Source organism: Phoca vitulina, unplaced genomic scaffold, assembly GCF_004348235.1.
Source record: "Phoca vitulina isolate PV1807 unplaced genomic scaffold, GSC_HSeal_1.0 scaffold21, whole genome shotgun sequence".
NCBI classification, from domain to species: Eukaryota; Metazoa; Chordata; class Mammalia; order Carnivora; family Phocidae; genus Phoca; species Phoca vitulina.
This window is the reverse complement of record NW_022589724.1, coordinates 23,051,970-23,077,996: the sequence shown is the minus strand read 5'-3', so window position 1 is coordinate 23,077,996 and position 26,027 is coordinate 23,051,970. Positions and strand designations below refer to the sequence as shown.

Genomic DNA, 26,027 nt, shown 5'->3' with positions numbered 1-26,027 from the left:
TTTTTTTTTTTTAATATATGCATGATTTTTTTTTTTTTAATATTTATTTATTTGACACAGAGCACAAGCAGGGGGAGCGGCAGGCAGAGGGAGAAGCAGACTCCCTGCTGAGCAGGGAGCCCGATGTGGGACTCGATCCCAGGGCCCTGGGATCATGACCTGAGCTGAAGGCAGACGCTTAACTGACTGAGCCACCCAGGCGCCCAGTGCATGATTTTTTGATCACTTTGGTGCTAATACATTCCCTGTGTGCAGTTCTGTGTACTAAGACTTCCCTGGAAGTTTTTCCTGCTCTGATTAAGTATGATGCATTTCAGAAGATTTAAAATGTGCAATGCATGGGTTTTATATTTTAACATTTACTCTGCTGTGGAATGCCAGGAAACGAAACAACCGGAAACCAAAAATTCACGAAAGTTGGATTATGCATCTTGATTCCTGGTTGCTGTGAAGGTGGTACTAAGCCAATAGATGGTGCCGTTATGTTAGAAAATGAGAAAATATTTACTTCTAAAATTCATCATGGTGTTGCAGGGAATGTAATCTAACCAGCCCTCGCCAGTTCTTAATCTGTTCTGATTAGAGTGACTTTGTTCTTGATTCCATGTAAAAAAATATTTAATGTCTCTTGTGGGTAAAATTGAATTAATATGTAGGGTGCTGTTCTTCCTCTTTTTTTCTGCTCTGAGATTTTTACCATGAAGTCTTTTCTGACTTGAGTTCAGTCCTTAGTCTACAACCAGGTAAAAGCCCTTGCCAGACGTACTTTTTAGAACAGTTAAATGCAGCCCTTTCAGTTTTAAGTTCTATGCTTTAGACCCCACTGCAGAGAGAGGGAGGCTAACTAATTCATCTCTACCTGCTCTTGTTCTAGAATTGGGCCAGAATTGGCCCTGCTACAGACAGGTGCCTTTTGTACTCTTAGAACCTAGTGTTCGATTTTGACTTGCTTATTAGACTAAGTGGAAAGTCATTTTATGCATCAGAAGACTTCTCACTGTGGAGTTCATAGAGCGAGGGATTCGCTGTCAGCCGTAACTACCGTGACTAGCTGTGTGACTCTGGGTAGGTTCCTTCGCTTGTCTGAACTTAATTTTTTTCAGTCTACAAAATGGAGATAATACCAGCTAGTCCACAGATGGATTCAGTGAGCAAAATCTAGGTACCAGTGCTTTGCACATTTTTCTCAGTATGTAGGATTTCCTGTCGTTTGCACACAGGTCTGTGGACAAGATAAATCTTTACTGATGATTAAGGCTGGGTATGTTTTATAAGTTATTAAACTCTGTGGTCCTTTGTCCTTGAGGGTTCTGAGGGGCATGAAAACTTGAGAAAGGCCCGCAAAGTGGAATAAACTGCAATTTGGGAAGTTACTTTGAAATGTGGACCAGAGCAAAGGCCTTTGAAAGACCTGTCAGTTCGGACTGCCTTGAGCTCCCGCAGCAGGAGGGAGACGTGTGTGCCCTATGCTCATAGTGCTGAATGTCGGGGTCCCGGGGGAGCCTAGTGACTGATGAAGAGAGGCCTATTTTAAGGTAATTCTCATCCCCTGTCTTATCGCCTAAGCATAGGGTTAGGTGACTCTTTTGTTGGAAGGAGAACACTTTTCTGTCCTCATACCTTGTGGAGTTTCTTAAAAATACATTAATAAAACTTTTACTTTTTAGGCCAGGATGCCCTGATTTGTTAGTCTTTGCTTAAGAATAAGTGTTTATAACCTGTCAGGTCGGTGAGACATTGCAGTTAAAATTATAGGAAAGACTCCAGGGCGCCTGGGTGGCTCAGTGGGGTAGGCATTTGAGGTTAGGCATCTGACTTCGGCTCAGGTTGTGATCCTCAGGGTTGTGGGATCGAGCCCGCGGGGAGTCTCCTTCTCCTGAAGCCCCTCCCCCCTCATGCTCTCTCTCTCTCTTTCTCAAATAAGTAAAATCTTTTTTTTTTTTAAAGATTTTATTTATTTATTTGACAGAGAGAGACACAGCGAGAGAGGGAACACAAGCAGGAGGAGTGGGAGAGGGAGAAGCAGGCTTCCCGCCGAGCAGGGAGCCCGATGCGGGGCTCGATTCCAGGACTCTGGGATCATGACCTGAGCTGAAGGCAGACACTTAACGACTGAGGCACCCAGGTGCCCCTCAAATAAGTAAAATCTTTAAAAAATATAAGAAAAATCCCTGTTTTCTTCAAGTGGTGTTTTAGATTATTTGCTTTGGGCAAAATTAACTCCTTTTTGACTATATTTAGAAAAGGAACTGCATTTTTTTTGGAAATTAGTTTTTGAGTGCAAATGTCATTGGATGCTTTAAAATTCTATTTCTAAGCGTATTAAATGGAATGATTTTTTTTTATTCATTGGGAATAAAAGGTAGGCTCTTTGACATTGAGGTACATTTGCTGATGAAAAGGAAGCATTCTTCCCCCTCACGAGGGGTTTAAACGTAATAGTGCTTACTCAGGAGTGAAAACATCAAATTAAACTGTTTATGCTGACAAAGGACAAATCTGGATTTCAGCAACCCATGCAAGATTGTCTGATTGCTTGGGCTGCCTCGCCTTGAAGCTTTTGGCCAGGACTTGTAATGAAATGCATGCATACAATTAAACCATTTCAAGTCGGTGTCTGAGTCTTCCCCAAGCGATGAGAGGTGCTCCACTGCTCTCTAGTGGCTGAACGTGGTCCCCTGGCACCAACATTGCTTTATATTCATAAATCAGCTCTTCACACATTGGCAGTGTTGGCCTCCAGAGCAGGCCCCAACACCAGGAGGCTAGTCCTCGTAGACAGGAACGGAGTGAAAAATGATCCCAATCCATGGGTCTCTGGAAAGCACCAAATTTTACCCAGGATGAGTGGCCAGTTGACTAACAATGAGCACGTGTGAGTAAGCACTCTGTCAGGGAGAGCTGACACTGATGGATTCGAATATTCAGTGTGTTACTCTCTTATCGCTGCATACATCTCACACCTTGGCAGGCCCCAGTGGCAAACTGGTCCTTGGGTACTTCAAATGGACCTCTCCTTAGCAGAAGGAGCAGCTTTTTTCCCTGAAAAGATCTGGTTAAATTGGTTTGGGGAAAAGCAATAGAAATCCATTTCCTGCTGCCTGTCAGAACTTCGTGACTTTGAGAAAAGAAATTTTGAAGCCCTCTGTTTCCATTAAAACTGCCAGCCCTGGAACTTGTTGAGAATGATGATATAAAATAGCTCCTGGAGGACAGGGACTTTGTCTTAGAGTAATTACAATAGCTAGCTTTTATTGAGCTTTTACTGTGTGCCAGACATTCTGCTTTCCGCTTTCCGTGCGTCATGTCCTGCAAGTTGCCCAGCCACCCAGTGAGTGTCATGGTCCCCGTTGTACCTGGGGGGGGGGGGCTGAGGCTGGCGCAGCGGGCGGCTGTAGTACGGCTTCCGGCAGACGGTCACCTTGTGCTCGAGGTGGTCGTGCCTCCTGGGGTGGCTTTCGGGGCTCGGAGCGCCTCAGTGGTATGCCAGAGGAAGGCCACGGATTGTGCCCCCGCCACACAGCAGTGTGTGCCCAGAGCCTACGCTCATAAATTGGGCACACTTGGAAGGAATGAGTGGGCAGTTGCCCTTCCAAAGCCTGGAGCCACAAGGCCTAGGTGTGACTCTTGGCTTCACTGCTTACTGACCCTACTGCCTTCCCTCGCTGAGCCTCGTTTCCTTGTCTGTAAAATGAAGAAATACTTACCTCTCTTGAGTTCAGGGCCTGGGACCTGAAAGGCTCCCAATAAATGCTTTCTTTCCCCTTTTCCAGTCTGGGAGTTTGTGAGCAGAGACATTATTAGGAAAAGCAGATTTCTACCTGCTGGCTTTCAGTTCCTTCTAGGAGTTTGACTTAGAGCAGTGGGCTTTAGAAAATTATTTTAGTCTTTTATTGTTTCTTCAGCATGTCTAAAAACACACATTCTAGAATTGCTCAGTTTGATTTGGTACTTGAGTGAACACTATAAAAACATAGTTGATGTTTTTTTTTAAACTCTTCTGTCCTCAAGCCATATTAATGCAGTGTTTTTGAATATATGGAACAGGTAAAAGTGATATTTTAGATGGTAAAATTTTTTTGATACATTTCAGATTTTGTCCTGAGTTGGGTTGTTCTCTCCGAAAAAGTTAAGTTCAAACTGAACTACTAGTGCTGATAAGCTAACCAAGATCAGAAGTACCTTCAGGGGTTTTAGAAAATGGAGACTAATTTCAGTGTTCTTTTTTATTTAAAGATTTTTTTTGAACGTGGGCCTATTTTAAAATAAATACTCAGAACAGATAGTTGAGTGGTATTGCTAAACAGTGAATGACATCTGTTTAATCATTTAGAACATTTAACTAAAATCCCAATCTCATTTGAATTTCCAAGCAAAACAATACAAATTAACCATACCCAGATGTGTGCTAATCATTCTCCTGAAATCTGAAGAAAAAGCAATTTAGTAAGCATGCTTTTTTTGTGTGTGTGGTGGGGAGCTAAGAAAATATAGCTGTTTCCATGCTTACTTGTTAATCTTGATTTCAAGCATTTGACTTTGCTACTTAAGAGGCAACACGGTGGAATGGAAGGAACATCAGACGCTTTAAATTCAGAATGATCTGGGTTCAGTCTCAGATTTGCTAATCATTGGTTATGTGATCTGGGCAAGTTCCTTACCTCCGAGACTGTCTCCCTTTTGTAAGATGGGACTTCTCGGACCTGCCATGTCTGAAAAGCAGACAAAACCAATGGGACTCTGCTTTGACATGTCTTTTTTTTAAGATTTTATTTATTTGACAGAGACACAGCGAGAGAGGGAATGGGAGAGGGAGAAGCAGGCTCCCCACAGAGCAGGGAGCCCGATGCGGGGCTCGATCCCAGGACCCTGGAATCATGACCTGAGCCCAAGGCAGACGCTTAACGACTGAGCCATCCAGGCGCCCCTGCTTTAACATTTCTTAAACACCGTGTGTAACTGTGTTTGTTGTGGTCTCTTTAGTAATTTGTGTGCCACAGCGTAGGCTTCTGGAGAAGTGGGATCTGGCTTGGGGCTGATCTGCTCAAAGCACTTCATTATTAAGATGCTTTTACCTTTCAGACCGTCCTAAGGAAGCCCTCCTAAGGACAGTGGTAGAGGGACATGGTGTGTAGGTTTGTGGTGATTGATTGCTGTCGTTCCTTGGAACTATTGACCTGTGCATGGCTTGACCTTCAGGCCCCTGTATACAAATTTCAGGAATGAGCTGCGCGCCGCTGCCATTAGCAGCACCACCGGGATGGCTGGCAAGGTCTCGGGTCTTTGCTTTTTCGTTTTAATTTTTTCATCCCTGTACCATGTCAAATTCTTACTCTCTCCAAGTTTATGCTTTAAAAAATTGCAGGTAGGGGCGCCTGGGTGGCTCAGTCGTTAAGCGTCTGCCTTCGGCTCAGGTCATGATCCCAGGGTCCTGGGATCGAGCCCCACATCGGGCTCTCCGCTCAGCAGGGAGCCTGCTTCTCCCTCTCCCACTCCCCCTGCTTGTGTTCCCTCTCTCGCTGTGTCTCTCTCTGTCAAATAAATAAATAAAATCTTAAAAAAAAAAAAAATGCAGGTAATGCGTGGTCTTTTGAAGAAAAATAAGAAAATACGAATAAACAAAATAGTACCACCCAGATAGAAGCATAATATTTTGACTTATGGGTTTTTTTTTAAGATTTTATTTATTTATTTGACAGAGAGAGACACAGCGAGAGAGGGAACACAAGCAGGGGGACTGGGAGAGGGAGAAGCAGGCTTCCCGGGGAGCAGGGAGCCTGATGTGGGGCTCGATCCCAGGACGCTGGGATCATGACCTGAGCTGAAGGCAGACGCTTAACGACTGAACCACCCAGGCGCCCCTTGACTTAACGGTTTTTCCAGATTTGTAGAATCTGTATCCTCTAAGGTTAGGTGTTAATATTGCTTTGGAACATGTTTTTCTCCTATTGAATATTTGAACATGGACGTCTTCTCATTGCCAAAAAAGTATTGTCATGTTTAATGACCGTATATATATATTTTATTATTTTTCCTGTCATCTGATTGTTGGACCTTTACATTTACCTCTAGTTTTTTTCTTTTTTCTTTTTTGCTAATCTAAACAGTGATCTTTTTATATGCATAATTTGGGTACTTACCCATTTATTTCTTTAAAATGACTCTCTAGCAGTGGAATTGCTGGGGGGAGATGTATACCTTTATGCTTTCTGATTAATGTTTCTAAATTACCATTAGAAAAGTTCTATTTATTTTTGCTTCTACAAGTGTTGTTAGATTACCCTTTTCTTTTTTAAAAGATTTTATTTATTTATTTGACAGAGAGACAGTGAGAGAGGGAACACAAGCAGGGGGAGTGGAAGAGGGAGAAGCAGGCTTCCCGCTGAGCAGGGAGTCTGATGCGGGGCTCGATCCCAGGACCCAGGGATCGTGACCTGAGCCAAAGGCAGACGCTTAACGACTGAGCCACCCAGGCGCCCCAAGATTACCCTTTTCACTACACCTTTGTCAGCCCTGGGTATTATTTTTCTTAATCTTTGTTAATGTAAAAGGCAAAAAAAAAAGGTTATTTAATTTAAATTCATATTTCTTTGATTACGAGGGACCTTGAACAGCATTTCTAAATGTGTACAGGCCGGTGCCTTTTTTCCTTTTTGTCAACTGCTGTGTCCTTTTTTCTGTTGCCAGATTGGCATATCTATGACTTTTTTTAGTTATTAATGTCCTACATGCTGCACATATTTTTCTGAGTTTCAGGGCTTATATTTTACATTGTTTACAGGAGTTGGTCTTCCCCCCCCCGCTTAAGCTGGTGGCCTGCTATTAATAAGAGCAGATACTTCATTTTAAAAGATTGGCTGGAGCTGTGGCCCCTCATGGCATTTTTGCCTGGGACCCCCTTCTCCTGGAGGTTAGCAGTGTGGACGGCCCCCACTGTCATCTTGAAGTGAGTCAGGCCCTGACAGTCAGAGATGGGGCGCAGACCTGCTTTCTGGGACCCCGCAGGTTATCTGTTGTGGGAGGAATTCTTTGAATGGCCACCAAACGGGGGCAGCCAGGCTGAGGCGGTGCCCAGCTGGTGGCCGCAGCGGGTCGGGGAGTGCGGGGCGGTTCCTGGCCCCCTCGGGTGGAAGAGGGCTGCGTTGTGTCTCCTTCCCCCGTCCCTGTCTCTCTGCACGGATCGGCTGGTGTGGGGTTTGGGAGTGCGGAGTGGTGGGGCGGGGAGGAGGTGGGCAGCGAGCTAGGGAAGGACGGTGGGTGCGGGAGGTGAGCCGGTGGATAGCTAGGTAGCCACCACTGTGTCCTGCACCGTCATCTTTCTAAATGCTGGTCACTGATTGCACCTCGTTTTTCTGTTTCAAAGAGCTTTGTTCCGAAGCAACACTGGCTACTCAGCAACTGTGGGTGGGCTGAAAAAGGCACACTTGGTGGAGGTTGCTAAGGAGCAGCTGCATGAAAACTACTGATGAGATGAGGTTGTGGTGGTAAAATGCAGGAACCCACAGAGGGCATTTTACTCCTGTGGTACCACAGAGGTTTGGACCGGACTAGGACTTATAATAGGACATGGTTTTGTGGGTTTAAAGCCTTTTTTTCTTTTTGAACATTGAACTTGATGTACACTTGAGTTTGTCTTCTATTCATCCCAGTATGGTAAATTAGGCAATGAATGTTCTTTTCCACTTTATCAAGGCATTTACTGCTATCATCACGCCTTCAGGGCCAGCTCAGAGTTTTCCCCAGCTCCTTCATTTGGACAGTTGTCCTGAAATCAGCCCAGCTTAATTCAGCAGCTCCTATTTAGGGCTCGCTGTGTGCCCGAGACTACAGATATGAAAGGATGGACATGTTGCAGAGAGGAGAGTAATAAACGTGTGGTGGGGGGGTTGGTCAGGGAAGGCTTGTGGGAAGAAGTGATCTCTCAGCTGGGGTTCGAAGGGTGGCTAGGAGTTCTGTGGACTGCCAAGGGAGCAAAGGGCATAGCCCGTGCCGAGGTGGGATTGGCTTGAAATGGTATAATTTAGGAAATTATTGTCAGTTTTATGTTGGTGGGGGGTCAAGTGTGAGGAGGGGGTCGAGGGAGACAGAGACCGGGTCATGGAAGGTCATGCATGTCTGCTCTGAACTATTGTGGCATGAGAGAGTGACTCTCCAGTCACACCTGAGGTAGGACTCCTGCCCTGCACTTCTTAGTTCTGTAATGCTAGACAAGAAGCTTCAGTGGGATGACTAAATGGCCTAACATGATGTATGGCGCGGAGTGGGTGCTCAACAAAATGCTTTGGTTTCTTCCTCCTTGGCTGCCTTCTCCTCCCTACCATTAGATAAGCTTTTTGAGGGCAGGCCTCACACCCCTTCTTCCTAGAGCCCGTCCTGCATTTGTGGAAAGCATATTCCCACTGACATCCATTTCCTTCCCCTGACATGCCTGCCGTCTAAGCAGAGGCCCTCGTACACCGTCTCCTGGCTTTTCTGTTCATTTATTCCTTAATGGGAAACCAGGGACTGCTGACGAATTGTCTAAGGTGACTTTGTTTTTGGAATAGAGAATCAGGGTAAATGTTCCTTCAGAAGACTTTTTGCCTTGGTTTTGGGTTCGAAAGTGCCAGGTTGGTTTAAGTCAGTGCTGAAATCATGGAATGTCTCAGGCATTATTTTGGCGTAAACATGGGATATAATATCTAAACATTTTGTAGGTCTCATGGCTGCTGTACTAGTGTGGCATTAGTCAGGTGGTTTACTGTATACGGTTTTAAATGGCACTGAAACAAAATCCAGGAAACCTCAGGGAAATTATTAAAGAATACTGGTCTCGTCAAGTTTACCTTCCCTGTTCCTTTTTAATGGCCAACTCCTGTTCCTTCTCCCAGTTGCACTGCCTTGAAATTATGTGAGGATTGGCATCTTGTTCTTTGGCCACTTTGGGCAATTGCAGTCATATTTGAAATTCTGATTTCAGTGTTAAAATAGACACACTTTCAGGGTTTCCTGGAAACCTGTTGACAAGTCAGTGCTTCTCCATCTCCTAGCACTTCCACCTATGTCTGAGAAGGGGGCGCCAGAGTCCTCCTTTCCTGAAAAGCTGGGAGCAGGAGCTAATTTGCAAGTGATTTAGAAATTGTTTTTAATGTCGAATTTCCCTTTCTTTTCAAGTTTATTTGGAATCTGCTTATCTTTGATCTCAGGAGCAGCAGAATCAGGCAGTTTAGCAAGCTTCTGCTTTCCAGAAAACTTCTAACCCTGTGCACGTGCCGAATAGGTTGCAGTGTGGGTACTGGGGGGTGGTGGGAAAGGGGAAGCAGCAGTACAATGTAAATAAAGATTCCGGTGTCCTTTCTGTGTTTACCTGGCCTGCACCTTCCAGCTCTTTAAAAAAAAAAAAAATCAGTCTCTGATAGTATGAGAAGCATCCCCACACTGGAGAGATACTTTTTGTTCCGAGAGTTTAGATTTAATACATAATTTCCCCTTACAGAAATTTTGTCTGTAGCATTGTTTCTAAGCAGGAAAAAAAGATTTTTTTGATAAAGGAAGAATTATATTGGGAGGAAAATATTTTTCATTCCTTAAAATATCGAATGAAGCTAAGCAGAAGGAAATATATGTGCCCAGGAAAAATAAGAATAAAATTAACTTATTTACACTGAACTGCGAAAGAAAGGATGGCCCCAGAGAAAAAAACAGGGCTACTAATTTTTAAGGAAAAATGTCTTTTATGGTAAATTTGGTTTTCTCTTTTAAAATAATTGATTACAGTTTTCCACAAAGTTGTTAGCTCTTAGGTTACCCACCTTCCCCTGTCTTTTTTTAATGTTTATTTCAGGCCTCTGGTACATTTACCCTTGGCTCTTCAGAGGGAGATTCTTGGACCAGATTGGATAAGGCAAGCCTGCTGTTGGGCGCTCTGCAGGAGCATTTTGTATCTAGAAGTATTTTTTTCTGAGCTTTCCTTATTTGCAATTTTCTTGTTTCTTCGTGACAGCTGTCCTTTGTTTTCCACACAGAACCAGCTTGTTTTTTACTAAGTCTGAGACTAGTTCTCACCTGTGCCTTAGAACAGAAACTTGGGTTACTTTTTCCTCTTGATCCCTGAATCTCAGAGTAAATGTGTGACTCACGAAATATTGGTGGACTTTGACTCTATTTTCAGATTTTCAGGGACATGTTTATTAACGAAATTCAAAGGTTTGGCTGGCTTTGGTGAATTTGCTGTCGCTTATATGCTGGTTTTATTTGGGTGCACACTCGTTTTATAGCTGTTTAAGTTCAGTCTCCTTTCCAGAGAGTTTTTAGTATCTCTTTAGATTCCCCCCCTTTTTTTAAAGGAGAAAAAAATGGTAAGAGGGGAGAATGGGGTTGCCTTTTGCTCCCAAGCCTAAATGAATAGTCATTGCTTGTAATCCCGGTCTACACTTGACGCTTCCTACTGCTTTAGATGTGATGTATCCGGTGCTGTGAAGGTAATGATCCTCATCCACAGCAATATTCCATAACAGGAGTATCTGTCATATTCATCGGGATTACCATGTTCATTGATTTGTGTCTGTAAATCTGCTGTTTCTACCCTTTAAATTTGATCTATAATTGGACCTCCTTAAATGGTTCAGATAAGGTAGTCTGTATTTTCTCAGTACAGCGTGGCTGTCAGCTTCTCCTTTTTCATTATACATTCAGCAGACTTGATAAAATCAGCAGGACACCTCATTTGAAACTGTTTAATCGCTGCCTTTTTCCTTTGCTAAAACCATTGAGGTGGTCAAGCGATGTACACAAATCATTTTAAATAGAAAATATGGTTTTCTCTGTGACCCAGCTAAATAGATAGTGTTATGCAAAACAAGTTAAAAAGTAATAAATGCCAAAAAAATCTTCTAATTGGAGTAAAAAATTGTGGGCAACTCCATCCTCTCTCCAAAAGTAGAGTATCCTGAAATATTGCCAGGACCCTGTAAAGACAAGATGATGGTTTTCTAAAGATTCTCTGGTTTCTGAACAAAGCAAGTTTAAATTTTCAAATAGTGCTGAGCTGCCTTTTACATCCATTCAAAGGGAGCCCACACTTATTTGTAACGCCTTTATATCCTACTTTTGTAGGGAGAAATCTGCTGTCTGTTAATATCTATGCAGCATAACCTTTCAGCCATTTGCTATTGTGGTAATAAATTTTTGTTTCTTTGTCATTTTGTCTACTCAGCTGTTACTCTTCAAAGTACGAACTAAAAATAATAGCTCCAAATAAATGCCACATAATAAAGTGTTTTACAGTTGAAGCTGGAATAACCTGGTGGCTGCAGCTTGCAGTCCTATTACCATTGCTGGGGCTGTAGTTTCTTCCCTGAGTGTCAAGGTGACTCTGCCAGGGCCAGCTCATTAAAACAATCTATCCTTTCTAACTGGCGTGGTATTTAGCGCTGTGCCCAGCAGCCTGCCAAGGCCCAGTTGTGGAGCACAAGACTCCCGGCATAGCATGTATGAAATTATGTGGCATTCACTTTTTGAAAAAATACAAATTCTCCGTAACCTCATTTTCCTGCTTCAGCATTTTATTGTGAATAATTTACAGTTACTCCTGTCAGTAGTGAATGTAGGGCCAGTTGCAGGCTTACCCGAGACAGTGGTAAGTGTGACTTCAGGCTTTTGAGGAGCATTGTTTACCTGGTTTATGTGGCCCCATAGGATTAATATTTACACTGTGCTCGAGTGGGACACTGGGCGTGTTTTGCCATTTTTACTGCCCCGAAGTAAACTTGAGAGGGAGAAGCTGGGAGTCGATAAATACACTAAAGATGCATCTTTTTCTTTCAGGTTCTGGCTCCTTGGCAGCAATGGCTGTGTTTGAAGATAAGTTTAGGCCAGATATGGAGGTATGTAAGTCCCTGCAGTTTTATTCTCTGTCACATGTTTCTCCAGCTCTGTGTCGGACATTTACAAATGGATTGCCGATTCCTCCAAAGCTTGCACAGCACTCTTGTTAGTTGGCATGCTCTTTGCACAGGTAACTGCGTTTGCTGAGAAGACCAGTTGGTTGGGGAACTTCATTCATGCTGTGCCCTCCCCCAGGCTTGGGGAGCCAGCACTGCTCAGCTTTTTGTTCTGGCCTTTGGGCTGTCTGGGGATCTTCTTGGCTGTAGATGCTGCTTCAACGTGGAATGTTTGCTTGGGCACTCAGCTTTCTGTGTCACGGTATCTCAAAACGACGAGTTTTTTTGTTTTCTCACTGAGAATAGAGAAACTATGTATGTCTTTGCATGTCATACAGACCTGGTCTGAAAATGGGGCAGCTTAAAAAGCCCCTGTAGATTGTTCTGCATCTGGAAGAAGATGGGGACAAGGTCGTATGTATGTGTAGTGGACTGTTCTCAGAGGGTGACGGATCTAGTGTCTCAAATATATTTGTAAGAGATCCTTTATTATATTTTCTTTGGTGGTGGGGGGGGTGGTACCTTCTGAATGGCCTTCCACCTGTCTGCTTTAGTGGTAGATGTACCCCCCATTAAGCAACCTCCCCACCCCCCAGATCTCCAGGAACAAACCCACAGGTCTTCCATTGTCACTTCCGAAGGAGCGTTCAATATGCTCAGGTACTTCATGGTACCACATTATTCCTCTGCTGTGCTTTATCCCTGCTGCTCAGCCAGCTTGTGGGCACAGAGGTCCTGAAGTCAGCCTTCATTATCTGCTCTTGGTTTTTTGATAGCTGTTAATTTTGTGATGGTGCGTAGCAACTTGTTTTCAACAATCAGTAGGCTGTTTGTGAGTGGTTTACCCTATTCTTTAATATGTAGGCATCTGCTGTTTCTGCCTTTGCAGTATTGTTTTGTTTAGATACCAGAGGATGTCTCTGGGAATTACTTTTTGACAATGCTTTATGCGTAATCATCTTTGGAGGAGATTGCATATTTAAACATTTTTGTTCTTCCATCAGCTCATTGTCTTCAGAGCACCAGCTGTCGTTGGAACTCTGAAGCTCTCTCTGCCCTTTAGGTTTGGACCAAGTGCCCTGAGAGCCAGAGGATGTAGGGTTGTGGATGCTGCCCAACCAGGACAGGGGTCTCTTGCCAGAAGCCTCTCTGCCCTTGGTACATGAGGTTAGCACACATAAGTGACTTGGTCACTGATGGCTAGATTGCTCTCCTTTCTTGGACATCTGCCAGAATTAAAACCTATGACTAAATAAAGATAGGATTTAGCTAGGTGTTTTGTAGTAAAAATAATAGTGTCTTGCTCCAATTAAAAATAGTAAACAGGTCCAAGTATCAACTATAAATGAGATTAGGATTCTGTTCTCATTTCTCAATGTGAAAATTTATTCCCATATCAGCATTATTTTCTATTTGGGGTTCTTAAGCACAGAGAAAAAATAAGATGTACTAGGTCACTTAAAAAGAAAAAGAAAAAAAGGTTTCCCAGTCTTCAGACTAAAGGAGAGAAGTTCCCAAGGCTTCACAAATCCATTAGAACTAATGAAGGTATGGGGAGAAAGACTGACGATTTTTGTTTAGAAAATCGCCTCAGTAATGTCAGGCCCTCCTTTAAACCACATTAATCTTTTCAAATTTTCTTGAAAGCTTTGTCTATTTCCAATTGATTGGAACCTCCATATGTTAGAGAAAAATGAGAATTGCAGAAAAAGTTGAAAGCATGAGGTATATTAAAAGTGACTTAACACTCTGCTAAAGTAATTTTACATTATTCAGAGTTTAGATTTGAAGTGATTCAAAGGCCATGAATTTAATATTGATGTGATTCGAGGGAGTAAAGGGAAATGTGATCATCCCTTCAATAAAATTTGTGGTATCATCAGTCTGAAGAATGTGTTCCTTAGATCAATTTTAAATGCAACTCAGACCGCTTGATGTTCTGTATCAGCTGTGAGACCTTGAAATAGCCTGGCCAAATTCCCATTTCAGATTGATTAATTAATTTTACAATTTCACGTGACTGGTTTTGGTCACGGAAGTTGAAACTTGACGCAGACTGACAGTGAACAAAATCACTCTCATAAAGAAGGTAGTACCTGCTGCTTCGGTGAAGGGACTTTAAACGGAAGGCAAATAATAGTATAACAACTGTCAGGAGATAATACTTAAAAAATCTAAAGGGTTGTTGATAGACACCAAAAGAATTTATTGTAAAGACCAGGCCGCTAACTACTGGCCACCTTGCTTTTTTGGGGAGAATTGATTAAACGATGCACTTTCAATGGGAGGCTGAGCCTGGCCGGCGAAGTTGAGAGGATGAGTTTTAATGACTTCTTTGTTGTGAAAGAGAATCTGGCAAGGTGTCATTTCTGGCTCTGCATCTGCATAGAACTTGTGGAGACATTTTGGTTTCAGATTTCCCAACTTTATTTTCCTTCTTTCCAGGAAGGCTTTCTGTCTTCCTGTGACAAGAAGCCCTCCATGAATTTTCTTTCTCGCCTCTTTTGAGCCTGCAGGTTGGATGGCTAAATCTGCTTATTTCCTTCCAGTATGAGAAAGGGTTCTGGACATGTCTCACACACGAACCCAGGAGAGCACTCTGCCTCTTACATCTTACGTGGATTGCCAGGACAGTAGCTTCTACACACTTCACAGAGAACTGCGTAAGAAAGGGGCAGTTCCAGGCTATCATAATTACGTATTCTTTGCCAAACAGTGATTTTTAGTCCAGACTCATTTAATAAACTCTTGGCTTTATTGTTAAAACAAATCAATTAGAGTTAGCTCATAGTACACCCCCCTTTTCTTTCCTTCCTTTCTTCCTGCCTGCCTTCCTTCCTTCCTGCCTGCCTCCCTCCCACAAACCTGTGCCTTGGAAGTGCTGCTCCTAGACTGCAGTATTTATGGAATGAAAGTCCCTGTCTCCTTAAAAACCTTTACTGTGTTCTCATTATCTTTAGCTTCATAGTCCAGTATGGTAGCCAGCAACCACATGTAGCTATTGAGCATTTGAAATGTGTCTGGTCTGACTTGAGAGTGCTGTAAGTAGAAAATGCACACCAGATTTTAAAGACTTAGTACAAAAAAATTTTAAAAATATATTTCATTGGGGCACTTGGGTGGCATAGTCGGTTAAGTGTCCAATTCTTGGTTTTGGCTCAGGTCATGATCTTGGGATTGTGAGATTGAGCCCTGCATTGGGCTCTGTGCTCAGCGGGGAGTCTGCTTGGGATTCTCTCTCCTTCTCCCTTTGCCCCTCCCCACCATGGGCACGCATGCATGCATGCTCTCTCTTTAAAATAAATAAATCTTTAGAAAATATGTATATATTTCATTAATGTGTGTATTCATTGCATATTGAAATAGTACTACTTTAAGTGTATTGGGTTAAATAACAAATTATTAAAATTTAATTTCACTTTATTTATTTTTAAGATTTTACTTATTCACTTGTGATAGAGCTTGTGTGAGCACGAGTAGGGGGAGGGGCAGAGGGAGAGGAGAGAGAGAGAATCTCTTGCAGACTCCACACTGAGCATGGAGCCTGATGTGGGACTTGATCTCACAACCTGAGCTGAAACCAAGAGGCGGACCCTTAACTGACTGAGCCACCCAGGCACCCCTATTTTTACTTTTTCAAATGTAGCTACTAGAAAATTTAAAACTCTGTATGTTGTTCACATATTTCTACTGGACAGGCTAGGATAGTATTGTTTCTTGAACTTGTCATTTGCATATCACATTTAAGGTTTCTGCCATATCCAGGTGACACCTGTACTATTATTTTTCTTGAGAAATTTTTAAAAAATTAATTCACTATTTTATAAATTGAGATAGCACTTACATGTAATAAAATGCACGGATCTTAACTCTACAGTTAGATAGATCTTGGCATTTGTAATTCATTTCTTTTGTCAGTTCCCTTTCTCTTCTTCCCTACAATCACTTCAGTTCACCTTTTTAAGTTAAATTCAGTTTTTTTTTTTTTTTTTTTTTTAAAGATTTTATTTATTTATTTGACAGAGAGAGAGATAGCGAGAGCAGGAACACAAGCAGGGGGAGTGGGAGAAGCAGGCTTCCCGCCGAGCAGGGAGCCCGATGTGGGACTCGATCCCAGGACTCTGGGATCATGACCTGAGCCGAAGGCAGACGCTTAACGACTGAGCCACCCAGGCGCCCTAAATTCAGTTTTTAAATATAGTTTAGATCTATGAAATCCTGGGTTTGGTGCGTTGTTTTTTTTTCTCCCTGAGACACATGAAATTGAGTGCACACTATAAATATAAATAAAAAATGTATTCATGTATCACCCATCTTGTGCAAGCCCAGGGGTATGAGTATTAGACTTTGGGAAACCTAGGGCTACATCGCACTCCCCCACAGCCCTTGTTGCCAGCTTGCTGTTGTTGGATACAGGGTGTACTTGCTTGGCATTGAATCCTCACTGCCCGTGTCGGCCGGCAATGCCCTCAGTTGCTTCTTCATTTATTTGTGTCCTTGTCCTCCATTGTACACACGTGTCCCATTGTTTTATGGCTGTTTTGGGGGGCATCTCCCTCACTTGCCCTTGATAGAGGGAGACCCTTGTGGGCAGAGGCCATGAAATCATCTCTGTTTTTCAGCTCATGTTCAGTATGTGTTTGTTGAGTTGAGACAGGATAACCCTGTGCTTTATAAAGCAAAATCTGAGTCATCAAAAACCACCGGGGAAATGGAGGGGACTTTCTCTTCTTCTGATTTGGAAAGTGCTGAACGTTTTTCTGAGATAACAGAGGAAGATAATTACTACACTTCTCAAGTAATATACCGCATTGGGTCAGAGTCAACAGAGCAAACACCCCATTAAGTACACAGGCAACACAAAGATGGAGCAAAGGGCAAATGCTCATTGGGAAATTATAAGCCAAAAAGCAGAACAGTGAAACCCAGCTGGGATTCATGAATGGCTAAGACAGGCCTCTGCTGTTTCAGGTTATCTGAGCCAATGACTTGCCTCAGGTAAAAGCCCTGGTTCAGGGTTGCAGAGAAACTGCCAGCTAACCATGTGAGTTTAAGGGACCTTACAGTCTTTACGAATCCTCACCCGGTTGTGACCTGGCACTGCTTCAGTGGTCTTGGAATTTTCATTTTGTTGTTTCTCTCCTTACTGTTAGCCTGGAAGTCCTCCTAGGGCAGGAACTGTGCTGCCGCCTCCTTCCTCTTTGCTTACCCCTAGCAGGCTACTGCTTGGATAAAAAGGTGTCAAAAGCAACTTTACTTAGTCGTTCCCAGATTAACCCTCCTTTGTTACAGTTTGATAACTTCACCTTTACTGTTGATGATACTCAGCTGTGATAGAAATGAAGGCATAACAAATTGTATTACTTCTGATAAATCTCCCGCTTTATTTTTATCAGCAAAGTTGCTTATTTGCTATGTGTTAGAAGAGTGTATTTTGAAATGTGTGAGTTGACCTAATGACAAGGGGTCAGTTATATTAGAGGTTTTTTTTTTTGGTGATGCTGGATTGCACAGAGCCATTCCCCCAGATTTTTTTTTTCCTATTGTTAAAGCTGGTATAAGAATTAAGCCCCTGATCCTGGTTATTACCCACAGGCTAGCTAGACAGGAAACTAGCGTAACCACACTGTGGCCTTTTGAGTCCATTTTCCAGTTAAGTATAAGGAATTTGACCAAAATACCTGGAAATATGAGGGTATCTTGAAAATTGCTAAAATTGCTCACATAAAAACAGATTTGATTTTAGGGCAGGGAGGGAATTAAGGGAATCCACCAGATAACTTAGTTTAGTCTTCCTTCCATCCTGTTCCTTTGTAAGAAGGAATGTTTTCATTTGGCCCAGTGAGAAGTGTAAACTCTCGAAGATTATAATTCATTAAAACGGGTAGAAGATTAATATTTTGTCTGTCAAGATCAATACTGTCCCCTCTTTGCACTAATTGTCAGAATAGCGTGTGAGGGCCGCTGAAGGGTAGTGGTGTGCGGCAGGACCCTCACATCACAGGGAAACGATTCAAAGGCAAACTGTCCTGCACCCTCTGGTATCGACTTGCAAATTAGCATCTGGAATCTAATTAAACAAGCTTAATGAAAGTAGCAGCTGAATGCTGCTGGAAAAGACAATCAGCTTTTTTCCCCCTCTCTGATACATATTCTGTACTATTGAAGTTGGTCACCAAACACATCGTGTGAGCACAGTTAAAAAAAATTAGCATTTATTTGAAGAATAGAAACTGTTTTTCATTCTGTTATGCATTTGGCATGCTCTGGCGTCCCATGAGAGCCATGCCACAGCAGATAGTGCACAATATTTAGAAATCCATGACAGGCAATAATAGCAACTTGAAAAATTCTTTTGCTAGAATCTCAAGTTGAGAGCTGCCAAAAGCGGAGAGGATCAGATCTGCAGTGGCAGCTGCTGTGCCCTACAGTTAGAATTCTAGACTTTGAAGATGCTCAACTTAAAGAAATGAAGACTGCAGGCTTAGCCAGTTTTTGCAGGTTTCTAGAGCTCTGGCTCCCTGCCTTTTGAAGATGAGTTGCCGAAGCTTCTCCCACTGCCTGAGGCGTGCTAACACCAGCAGGGTCTTTTTTTTTTCTCCTAGTCTTAGTGTGTCTTCAGTTGTAAGTAGCACATGCTTAGTCAGTGCCAACTGTGATGGTCCTTTCTCTGGTCACAATACCGAGGGATGAGCTCTTACCCTCTACCCTTCAGAGAGAAGCCACGAAGATAGATGGTGACGTATACAAGTGCCACTTCAGCCGGCTGATTTATGGAGTCCTATTTCATCGCTCGGCAAGTGCTGGCCTCTAGAGAAGCCCTTATAGATTGCTAAAGATGTGAGCAGCTCTCGCCCTAAAGGCTTGTGGTTACCTCACAGACGTGATGCCAAACACCTAGCTACCGAAGAAACAATTAATCTGTCATCGCAGGCAGCTATAGATCCACTTTAAATAATGAAAGAATTCATACCAATATGGTGTCCTGACAGCAAATCTTAGAAGTAACTGTAGTGGGGTTTTTTTTTGTTTTTAAGTCTGGTAGTAGCAAGACACTGAAGTTATAGATTCATTTGTGCTTTGCGAGACGGACCGTAGTGTAAGAGAGCTGCATTATTTTGATTAAAAGGAAGAATTTGTTCAGCTTGGCACGGAGACTGGTCCCGAAGGAAAATACAGAGCATGGGTTCAGTGTGGTCAGGTGGAAAGGGGAATGGGAGCTTAGGAGCTAAAGGATCGGGCTGTGAGTCTGGTTCCACTGTCCTCGTGGCATGACTCAGGGCGAGCCACGGCCCAAGACTGTTTGTCTAGAAGATGGGGATCCAGAGACCTGCCTGGAGGTTGCTGTCAGGATTAGATGTGGTCTGTAAAACACCTTATATGGTGGCTCACACAAAATTGGCTCTAAAATATGGCAGCTGCATCTGTTTTTCAGTTCATCAGTAGCAGGATACAAACATCCCATAGCAACGACTAATACGACCATTTGTACTTGCATCAGGCTTGGAGATTATAGCATCATACAGATAGGACTCTTCTTTTCCATCCGAAAGCTTAAAATCCGAGACAGACTTATGTAGAGGTCATAATGACAGTAGAGGAAGCCTGTTTGACACATGCCAGAGGCCATGGAAGTATTTGCCTTTTTGCTGGGATGGGGGAAGAGGTATTGAAGATACAGTAATCGTGGTAGCCGGTGCTTGTTGGGTGCTGGTGCACTGCGCCGGACTCTCTAGCTTTCTCGGCGTTCTCTCCTTTACTCTTCAGTAACTGTGTGGGGCCTGTACTTTGTTAGCCCCACTTTGTGGAGAAGAACAGGAGGCTGTGGGGAGGTCAGATAGATACCTTGCCCCAGGTCACACAGCTTGCCAGCGATGGAGGCACTGTTTGCCTCCTGCTCGGTCTGGCTTTAGAGCCCTCCAGTGTGATCCGTCACTGTGCCACTCTGCCTCTTTGCTGGGCTTCCGGCTCTCTGACAACAGAGGGGGCAAGACCTCTTATTCCAGGTGAGCTAAGGTCTGGGCTGTCTGGGCTGTTCCTTTTGTCTGATGACGTCTCGTGTAGACGTCCGGAAGCCAAACAAATGTCAGCGCAGGTGCACACACCTCGTCGGTGAGCCCAGTGATTGCAAGGAGCCCAGGAATAGAAAGACGCAAGAAGTTAGAAATACACAGAGATACTGGGAGATATAAAAAAGTCACTTGGCTATGAAAAATACTGTTTTCTTCTCTTTGAATTCATCAGACCTTTTCCTTTTAACCCTCCTTCACCCCAAATACCTTTTGATTGGTTCCCCCCCAGAGTTTTCAGATATTCACAAGAGAGCTGTTTTCTCTATGTAGCTAATGTTCAGATGGCATAGACCTCTTCAAATTTAGTAATGAGACCAAGAACTCCTTAAATATTGGTGAATGGCATTTGTCCATTTGAGGCAAATCATGAATAACTTGAACAAAAATAAAAAAAAAATAAGCAAGACTATCATATTTGAATAATGAGGTGCTCTTTTTTTCCCCCCAACTGCCAAAACTTTTTAATCTTCGTCAACAATTGTTCTGTCCTCCGTCTTATTTAGGTTGCATCTGTGTGACTCTGAGCTCAGGAGCCCTGACAAGCGGCATATGAATTCTGTATTCATTAGTGATCTTGATCCAAATGCCTCTGTCCCTGCCACGGGGGCTCAGGTGTGGAAGCTGCTGGCTAATCCCACCAGCTGACATTCAGAGGTTTAATGACTCCATAGGAAGGTGACCACTCGCTGGGAGGGTTGCTGGCGAAACCCACACAACAGACAATGGAGATCAAGGAGGACTATCAGTGTTGAGCCGAAGCACCTTCCTGTGTGACTTGAACCCTGTTGGCATCAAACGGAGTTTTAAGTAAATGCAAAAAAAAAAACAAAACACAACAAACAAAAAAAACCTGACCTTCGATAGCTCTCATAAACAATGGTTTTTCTGTCTGTATTGATACTGATGGTGTTTAAGGCTGTTTTTGTTGTTGCACTTTAATGGGTGTCAGCTTAATGAGCTGAACTTGACGCACTTTTCCTAATTTTTAGATTTTAAGGTTATGTTTATCTGGTTGCTACATCTGTTTAGGTATCTTTGTATGTCTGGGAAAAAATACATAGTTAGAGCTAAAATTCTTTCTTATTAAATGGTTTTTTGAGGATCTGTGCTGACATTTGTGCTTATTGTGATCTCTAGCTTTGAAAAAATACTATTAGAAAGTGAGTTCTTTGACTTGTGACATGTCACAGGATGTTTTGATTCGTCTAGTGTAAAATTTTCATGTTGGTTGCCTTTTTTTAAATAGTAGCTTCATCAAGATATAATTTATATCTGTAGAACTCAGCTACTCTAAGTGTACAGCTCAGTGGTTTTTAGTATATTCTCAGAGTTGCACAACTATCACCACAGTCAATTTCAGGACATTCTCATCACCCTCAGAAGAAACCCCGTACTCATTAGTAGTCACTCCCCATCTATCTTCAGCCTTCCTAGCCCTGGGCAACAACTAGTCTCCTCCCTTTGTCTCCATAGACTTGCCATTTCTGGACATTTCATGTAATAGGAATCATAGCAATATGTGGTCTTTGGTGACTAGCTCCTTTAACGTATAATATTTTCATAATATTTCATCCATGTTGTAGCATGTGTTGTTACTTCATTCCTTTTTATGGTTTAATAATATTTCATTGTGTGGACATACCACCTTTTATTTACCCATTCATTAGTTGATGGACATTTGGATTGTTTTCGCTATTTTGAATAATGATGCTGTGAACATTTGTGTACAAGTTTTTGTGTGGACATGCATTGTCATTTCTCTTGTCAATCCCTTGGAGTGGGGTTGCTGGGTCATATGGTAACTCTGTGTTTAACCTTTTGAGGGTCTGGTTTCCGAAGTGACCGGGTCACTAGATGTGCGTTAGATATAGTAAGTTGCGTCTTTATTGTTGGATCAAAAACATGTATTACTTTTCCTCAATAATTTTCTCTCTGGTTGTATTTAAAGTAGTAGGTTTTTTTTAAGATTTTATTTATTTGTTTGTTTATTTGAGAGAGAGTGAGAGTGCAAGCGTGAGCCGGGGGAAGAGCAGAGGGAGAGGGACAAGCAGACTCTGTGCTCAGCTCGATCCCATGACCCTGAGATCATGACCTGAGCTGAAATCAAGAATCGGACGCTTAACTGACTGAGCCACCCATGCGCCCCAGCATTAGTTTTTTTCTTTTTTTTTTTTAAGAGATGTCAGAACCCAAAATTATAATCCCGGGGGCCCAGTGTAGGATTTTTCTTAAGTAGTGATTTCCAGTGGTGTTAAACAGTTAATTTTAGAAATGAACAGGTACTGAGGTTGGCGTTATGATTCCATGGGTGATTCGGAGCATCACTTTTAACCTTTAGAATAGATGATGATGATAAGACCCTGTTGATGGTTAGAGCTTTTCACCAGACCCGATATTTTGAGTTGTCCCGCATTTACAAAGTGAGTTTTTTCTCCTGAGTTGGAGCCCACTTAGTGAGCCAACTTTGGAGAGGCAGGAAAGGACTTCTTGAGTTAAAGTTTATTCCCTTGGATCTTTTCCTTTTTTGATGTTTTCTAAGGCAGATGGGAGTTTTCTTTGGTCTTTCTCCTGATAATTCAAGAGCAGGACTTTGCTCCCTCTATACAGAGTTTGGAATTTCACAAGTAATTGCTTCTTTCTCTCTGATTCTGTAGGACTCCTTCATCTTCCTGACTTAGGAATGGCCACTTCAGTGTCCGTTCGTCTGGCTGAGTCTTGTGTGTCTTCCGTATCTCTCTGTCTTCAGACCCTCAGTTAATGGTGTTGGCTGACTATTGTTTCAACTCTTGCCATTTTATTCTGCCTCTGATACAAGTTGAAGTTCAAAGTGGGGTATTTTGGGGAAGGGGCAAAGAAAATTTTAGAAAGTGTCTTAATTCTTCCCATTTAGTTTCAGGAAATAAAAGGGGATTAGATGGGAGGAGACCCAGCAAGAAAGGTATGGTTTACCAAAATCTCCAGTGAGCTAGGAATGGATTCCTCTTAGAATTCAAGTGTCAGCAGATCTGAGGGAATTGACCCGGTGTAAAATTCGAAGTCCTCTCCCGCCAGGTCTTTGCGGCACGCTGGAAGGACTACAGACGCTACGCTGCCATAGTCACCGGCTTGGGCAATTCTTTGTTGGTTTTTCTGCCACAAATCTTTCTCTGCAGAATTTTTTTTCACTCTATGCTATGTACACACTGAATTTCATTTTCTTGTAAAGTCAATATGTAATCAATCAGCAGGTACTTATTGGGTACCAGCTGAATGCGAGGCATTGCACTATTCTCGGTGCTGCGATCCAGAGGTGGTATTGCAGGAGGCCATTCTGTATGACGGTGGAAATTCCTTATACAGCTATGGGCAAAGTAGATTGAAAAGGAGGGATTATTTTACTCTGTGGTAGATAGGTAATTATTTATGATGCATTTCTTTGGAGCAGGTGTTCCCATTTGAAATGTTTTCACTTTACATATTTCCTATAACTGAGAAAGGGGGAAATACTCCATGTAGGAGAAATATTTCACAAAGTATATTGCTTGCTGCACCTGTGGCAAAGAGCCAGCAGGCAAAATGTAACTTCTTTGTGACCAGCAACTCTTTAATCAGAGAGAGGCAAGAGCTAGATTCCAGTGTTGAATAGAAATAAATGTTTGGTGACTTTCAACTATATGGGTAGAATTAAAAGGAAGTTAGTTTTGTTAATAATATAATATTCTACATCACAATATCAAAGAGAAAATGAACTTCTTTATCCATCTCTTACCACATTGGTCATAGTGGTAGGGGTCTCAGGGACATAATTTAAGACACTAAAAATGTCCCCTTTATCTGCGTTGCCTTTTTCTGTTACTCAAGCAAGCCAGGCCGAGACTGGACTGCCACAGCTCCTTGGGAAAAGAAATAAAAGATACGCTTTTATTATTCACTGATTTCATTACATCCTGGAACTCTTATTTTGTAAAAATTTTGAATCATAACCACTTATTGAACAGTGGCTTTCAGGAGAAGAAGGACCCCCCCCTCCCCCGCCGAATTTCACTGTCAGAAGTAAGGCTCTGTATCAGGAATCCAAGAGGTCGTCTGTGGTTAGAGGCTGGCAGCTCTTAAACAATGGATTTCCACTTTCTCGTATAGAGGTTAGAGAAATACAAGAAATGAAATATAGGACTGAGTGTTATTGGATGGTAGCTTAGGATCTTATAAGTTTTGCCTTGGCAGGTAATTTGGCATAAATTGTTAATGTAAATCTGGGTTAGTGGTGAAGATGTTATTTTAGTAAAAAAGATAAACTGCTGATTAATTCAGCATAGAACTCAATTACAAATTGAAAGTGTCTCTGCGGGACTCCCGGACCCTAAAGACAGCAGATGTTGAATTGATACTCCAGCATATTTCACAGTGGTATGAAATATTAACATGGTTTATTGTATTTGTGTGGGGTGTGATACCAGAAAGGGGGGGTGGTGGGCACATGGGTGTGCACAGCAGCCACACGTCACACGTTGGCTAACACACGCTCACGTGTGATGAAGAATCGTAGGGAAGTTGCTTCTTTTTTTAAAATGAAATAGCTCTGTGGAAAAATTAAGTGTAAAATACCACTTGGGGCTAAATATTTAAATGTGGTGCCTGTGGTCGTTTATGTTCTACCTGTAAATGAACATAAAATAAAAATGGTAAACTTATGTAAGATATTTAAGTGTTAAATGGGACCACTGCTGCAAGAAAAGGGGGAACTTGAGCATTTGATCTGTATTTCAATAACTGTCAGCTTTCATGGGCTGGGAAGTTTTCCTGGGCTGCTGTACTATTTTTACCTTCTGATCTAGAACATATGGTAATTTAATAATGCCCCTGTAATTTGCACAGGCAGAGAAGTTTTGTTTCACAGTTTTCATAGATCTGTATCAACTCAAGGGGGGGAAAAGTCGGCAAATACGATGTATCAGAAGATCTGAATAAATGGAACTGCCAATATTTGAAGGGTTTAGCAATTTTTAAGAGGCGTGAGAATAAAGTTGGCTTAGATGAGATATTTCAAAGCCATTACTACAATTATGACAGGTTTTTTTTTTTCTTTTTTGCATCACAGCCTCGTCTAGATTTTGCTAGCTGAAGTAAAAACTGTTCCAAAAATAGCCAAATGATTATGGTCAGAAGGAACATAGCCTGGATACCTTCTGCTGTTATAAAGGCTTTAAAAAATGGTGCTTTCTCAAAAACATCAAAATTGGCAAAGGCAGAAGGGCAGCGGGCGAAGAAACCAGAAGTTTCTTGGTACCTACATCACCAGAAGAACATCTTTTATATCCCCATTGAGTCTCCATGAGAGCCTTTATAAACTGTTGAGAGGTGGTATCATTCAGAGATGTGAGGGGTGGCCTTCTGTTCCATTCACCTCAGTTGTACTGATCTCCACCTGGGTGCCAAGGTCTGTGCCTGGTTATGAGCCATGGTCCCTCCCTTGGTAACATTTACGACTTAGTGGGGTGGACCGGCCTACCAGCACCTATTGAAAGTGCAGTGTGAAAAGCACAAGAAGGTACATCTGTTGGGGGGCGCAGAGGTAATACAGAAGGGAATTATGGAATCTGTCTGGGGACTTTCAGATGGCCTCAAAGCGCACGTGACTCCTCCCTTGAATTTTTTTTGTCCTAGGGTTTGAGGAAGGGGTGGGACAGGGAGGCTGCAGCAAAGGAGAGACCAGGGGGCATCACATCATGTACAGAGGTGCGGGGCTGGGGCGGGGTCGGGGGGAGCTCCTGCTTTTTTTCTCAGTGTGTAACCCTGGAAGTTTGGACAGCTGAACATATTCGGAAATAGGAAAACGAAACTCCAGACGGTGTCCAGAGTTGTCTGGGTGGTCATTTCCTGAGTCGGAGTGGCCTTCTAATTAGCATCCACTCTTCAGTGTGGGATAAGGCCGAGCTTAGCATCCCTGTCCCTCCGTGTGAATATTTAGGTTAGAAAGCTGCCACGTTCCATTAGAGGTGGTTGTGTTTCGGCCGTGGGTGCAGGAGCCATGCAGACTTTTCAGATGTCCTTTGAG

The 26,027-nt window shown here is 42.6% G+C and overlaps 1 protein-coding gene across 1 annotated transcript in view; it reads left to right on the top strand.

The window, feature by feature from the left end:
* PSMB7 (proteasome 20S subunit beta 7) overlaps positions 1-26,027 on the top strand; it is a 60,217-nt gene that overhangs the window by 19,540 nt on the left and 14,650 nt on the right. Inside the window, exon 6 of the mRNA XM_032418306.1 lies at positions 11,806-11,864. Coding sequence (XP_032274197.1) covers positions 11,806-11,864 — 59 coding nt within the window. The remainder of the gene's footprint in view (positions 1-11,805; positions 11,865-26,027) is intronic.